We start from the raw sequence: 5,050 nt of genomic DNA, 5'->3' as shown, positions 1-5,050 counted from the left end.
TCACTTCATATGCATAACTTAAGAAAAACCAACATTGCAATTCTAAGTGTGACAATCTATAAAGCTAGAACTATTCAAAAAATACTCATATTCTTTCTGGATTAGGATTTCTAAATTTAGAACGATTATGACCACTTTGATCATATCGGCTACATTTGTAAATACGCACATCTTGAAATTGTGACCCTCGGCGCTTCTTGCATGGTCTTCTTGAAGGACGAGTTGTTGTAGGTGGCATAAGAAAAATATTATTCGCCCAATCTGTTAGGATCAGGTTGTTGACATCAGGCATGTCATGAGTTTCAATTGGGATCATACTACTCACATAAATCTTTTCTTGTGAACTTTTCAGATAGCACTCTTCCACATAGGTGTAGTTGTTGCCATGTAATAATTTGATTGGAGCACAAGCATGTGGACATGGAATTCCAATCATTTTTCATTCAAGACATGTACATTCTTTGCATAGTAGATTCACACATACATCAACATTTGACCCTCTAACCATAACATTATGATCTCCATATCTCACTGCTTTAAGAAACTCACTTCTAGCTACATGCCCCATCAATATTTTATCGATCGTTGACCCAACTTCATTCGTCTATTTAGTCATCTCTAACTTTACAGTATATAATAGATTTGCAAGTTTGTCTCTATGCTCAGTTATTAAAGCACAAATACTATGAGTCCTCTCTTTTCTTATCCATGAATTAAATGATTCACCTACATTGGTAGTTATGAGGTCCCATTATCGATGAGGGAATTGAGACTTTGCCCAATTGTTAATAACTCCTTTAGTCTCTAACCAATTTGCAAGTTCTGGTGAAAATGCACGAACTTGTTCCACAGCTTCTGTAAACTCTGTGCCAAAACGGGTATAACAAAGTGCATCTAGTAACTTTTTTGCATCTTCTTTTACTTCACCACTCATTCTCTTCTGTAACTTTTTAGTTTCTACACAAAAATTTTCTTTAACATGTCGATAACAATATGCATGTCTATCCCTATCATATACTTGCTCCACAACTGCAATAATTGATGGATGCTTATCAGATATTAACGTAACTGGAATTGACCCAGTTAGTTCTTTCAAATTAGATAGGAACCAAAGCCAATTCTCATTATTTTCAACATTAACAATTGCATACGCAATCAGAAATAAGTCATTATTTGCATTGCATGTAGAGGCAGCTAGAAAAGTTTTCCTGTATGGACCAATTAAGTGGCAACCATCAATAAATAATATAGGCCTTGCTCCACGAAGAAAACCTGTCACACAATATCCATATGCAATAAAAAGCTTTTCAAATTGATAACCAGGAGGACATGTCCATTTTGCAACTGTTTGTGGAGCAGTTTCTACTAAACGATTACATATCCAAGGAATTAGCATATATGAATCTTTAGGTACGCCATTAATTTCAACTAATTCTTTCTCCTATGCAGCCCAAGCTTGGTGATATGTTAGTGAAAATCCGTATTCCTTGAAAATGTCACTTCGTATGTCATTAGGCAACTTGTCAGGAGTTAATATCAACTTGTCAACAATAATTGAAGACACCAAATTATACGTGAAAGAGTGAGTACTCTCTAATACATCTTGAGCTTAGTGCTTATGATTCTTGATAAAATGTCTCACTACGAGGAACGAAGAATTTTTTCCATAGCATAAGCTGACATTTTCCATGGACAATCTTTAACCTTGCAGACACAAATTATTTTACCCGGACTGTTCTTTAAGAACTTGTATGTAAACTTATGAGCTATACCATATTCAAACAATTCTTTCAACTTACTTGCATTTTGAAAAATCTGCCCTTCTTCCTTTATAAGATCATTTCACTTAGCAGAGCCATTGATAATCTGGGGTGTATGGACAAGTTGGGTTGTACATAGAATTGGCGTCAATGGATTTTGACCATCAATATTAGAGACGAGGTCGACTCTTTGAGTTGAATTACTTGATAGTATACTAATCATAAAAAATATTAAATTACTTTTATAACAATTCACTAATCACTAATATAAGAAAAATTTATAAAAAGATAAAACAGTTGGAATAAATACTTATCATGAACGTTGTCGTCATTGTCCTTATGAGGTGTACTATCATGGTTAGTCTTTTCTACCTCCATGATGTATACATGAGCTGTATCATCATTGAATGCGATCACTTGGTTAACACTATCAGTATCAATGAGATCTATGAGTTGAGATTGGTTAAACTTCACTATGTAGGTAACGCGTTTATTCTGTATATTTTCCTGGGTTCGAAGCCATATCTTATGCATTAAATTTGAATGCATACATCCTTCTTCAATTAGCTCTCCTACAGTTTTTCCTCCATGATAAATAATTTTCTGGTTTGGTACAACTTCAATATTACCTCCAATGGAAAAATAACAAAAACAATTGTCGTAGATGAATAGTAGATTTCACTCTATGCAAAAATATAAAACAATAAATAACCAATAATGAGAACATGGATTACAAAAAAAAAAAAGAAACACTAATATTGACTAATTACTGCTAATTGTTGACTACTCTATAAAAAAATACTAAGACATTATAGATTCCTCTAAAGCAAGCAAGTCTTGAGGGGTGATAGAGGGTATAAACCCTGTTAAATTAGTAAATAATTAACCAATAAATTAAATTTTAATAAAATAAATTAGAAATATAAATTTTATAGTAAAATAGGATAGATCTAATTAAAATAAGAAATTTTTACACTAATTTTAAAGAATTTGGCACAAGATTGGGCCAAATGGGCCGAACCGGGCCCAAGATGGGCCCAAGCCCAACCCATCAGCCCATATAACTCAAGAAAACTTATTCTTCTTCCCTCATTCAGCACAAAAATGTTGAAGCAATGCTTAAGACAAGGGGGAAGAAACACAAACCTTAACGTTGTGATCAAGCCACCATAACTTTCCGCTCCGAGCTCCGATTGTCGCACCGTTTGCGGCCATACGACCACCGCGTCGAGCTCTACGAATCTATCAGAACAATTTCATAGGCAATTCTCATTCTTACTTCATTTGCTCTACACCTTTGATTTTCGAAAACTTTGAGCATACATGTTGAGAATTTGTTGGCTTTGATACTCTAAATTTGATTTAGCTTGCAGGACTTATTGGGCTTAGTTCGTTTGGTCTGTGGGTACAGTAAGGATCATTAACCCTAGTCAATTCTTTGATTTTGTGTGTTGGGGATTAAATTTGGGTATGTATATGTGATAATTGTGTTAGGTGTATATATATGTGATATGAAGCAAAATTGAAAACATTAGAGGCTTGATTGGAAGCTTGGGAAGCTAAATTGTGGTGAGGAAAGCTTGTGAGCTTGCCTTGTGGGTTGCCTTGGCTAATACGTGAAAATCGGCCAAGGTATAGTTTAGGTTTCATGTATTTAATATATAATATTCTGTAAAAACTTAGGCTAGATAACCATAGAATAGGTTGGTATGCATGAAAATGTACAATGCTTAGCACCCTTGATGATGATTATGATGTGAATTGATTATGTGTTGGGTGATTGTGGTTATGTTGATAATAGTATGTTAAGTGATGAGTTGGTGATGAAAGATATGATGATATATTGGTGATAAAGGATGTGATGAAATGATTATATATATTGAGTAAGTAGAAGATAACATTGTTGATGTAAAATAAGGAATTTAGGTTTGAGATTGTGTAATAATGAAGTATGATTGAAGGTGGTGTGATGTGAAGGATATAGGGCTGTGTTGGTGTGCTATGATATGTTATTGTGTTGAATATAGGTATAAAAGTTTGGATTTGAGTTTGGTTTTTATGAAAATTGAGGTTTGAAGGTTTTTGTGTAAAACTGGTTCTTGGCCGAATTTTGGCGAGCCATAACTTGGCTTCCGAACCCCCAATTGTTTCAAACTAGTTTTAAATGAAAATTGGGTCAATGAAGTTTACGCCGTTTGAAGAACGGATGAAAAATATTTTAAAATAAAAACATTATGCGCGTTCGAAGTTCAGAGGGCAAAACTAAAAATTCTACAGCATTCAACATTTTTTGCTGATCTGCACAACTTGCGTATGCGACCACTACACGCGATGCGACCAAACTCTTCGGGTTTGGCATCTTGCATATGCAAGCAGTGTGTTTGCGTACGAGAACATTGACTTTTAAGGGGTTGCGTATGCGACCACCTGCATGCGACGCGACCAACTCTTTTGGATTGGGATTCTCGCGTACGCGAGCATGGATTTTCGTATGCCTATGCATATGCGTGGCTCCTGTTTTAGCAAACCTGGATTTTTGTGTTTTAAGCCTAGTTTCAAACTTCTAGACCTCTATTTTCATTCTTTTAGCCCTAAACCGTAGTAGTAAGTCTAGTAATAACATGAAGCTAGGAAATAGAGGTAACTTGGGGGTGGAGCAAAGTTGGAAAAGTGATGAATTGTATATGGAAATGTGTATTCTTGGAGTGTATATTGTACCATGGCTTAAATGATATAATTATGCAATAATTATAAATGATTATGAATGTTATTGGCTTATACACTCTATTATCTAAGACACGGGTTTCCCTAGATAAAGTACCGTCGCTTGCCACCACGTGTTCCAGGTTGAGACTCGATGCTCTGTTGGCCCTACATCGTAAGATCTGACCGAACACTTATAAATTCTCGGAAAGGTTGACCCCCATTGAGTAAAATTTTATATATGTATAAATTATGAATGAAATGAGAAAAAGCTATGCATAGACTCATGGAGATGCACGACGGGAGACAGTTAGGGTTTAGCAGCCGGACTTGTCGAGTTGGCTTGATAACTGACAAATGAGCCTCATCAGTAATAGAACATACATACATCATGTTTATATTGTTTGCTTTGCTGGTTGTGCATTAATTGAGAATGCCTAATTGATTATAATATGTAAACTATTATACTTGCTATCTGTATTATTTGTACTCTACCTGTGTTTGTCTTTGTCTGCTTATCTGTCTATGCAAAATCACCGAAGATAAAGGAACAGATGAAAGATGGAAACACTTAGTGTTAAGATTAG

The 5,050-nt window shown here is 35.1% G+C and overlaps 1 protein-coding gene across 1 annotated transcript; it reads right to left on the bottom strand.

Moving 5' to 3' along the window:
* Positions 752-1,396, bottom strand: LOC107633095. The gene has a single exon (XM_016336729.1). The coding sequence runs from the start codon at positions 1,394-1,396 to the stop codon at positions 752-754; it is 645 nt and encodes a 214-aa protein (XP_016192215.1).

Source organism: Arachis ipaensis, chromosome B03 (genome assembly GCF_000816755.2).
Source record: "Arachis ipaensis cultivar K30076 chromosome B03, Araip1.1, whole genome shotgun sequence".
Taxonomy (NCBI): Eukaryota; Viridiplantae; Streptophyta; class Magnoliopsida; order Fabales; family Fabaceae; genus Arachis; species Arachis ipaensis.
Note: the sequence above shows the minus strand (reverse complement) of the source record. Positions and strands in the feature narration are given on the sequence as shown.

What these genes read in the sequence shown, in the direction of transcription:
- LOC107633095 (XM_016336729.1), bottom strand. Translation starts at nt 1,396, where the DNA reads ATGCTAATTCCTTGGATATGTAATCGTTTAGTAGAAACTGCTCCACAA.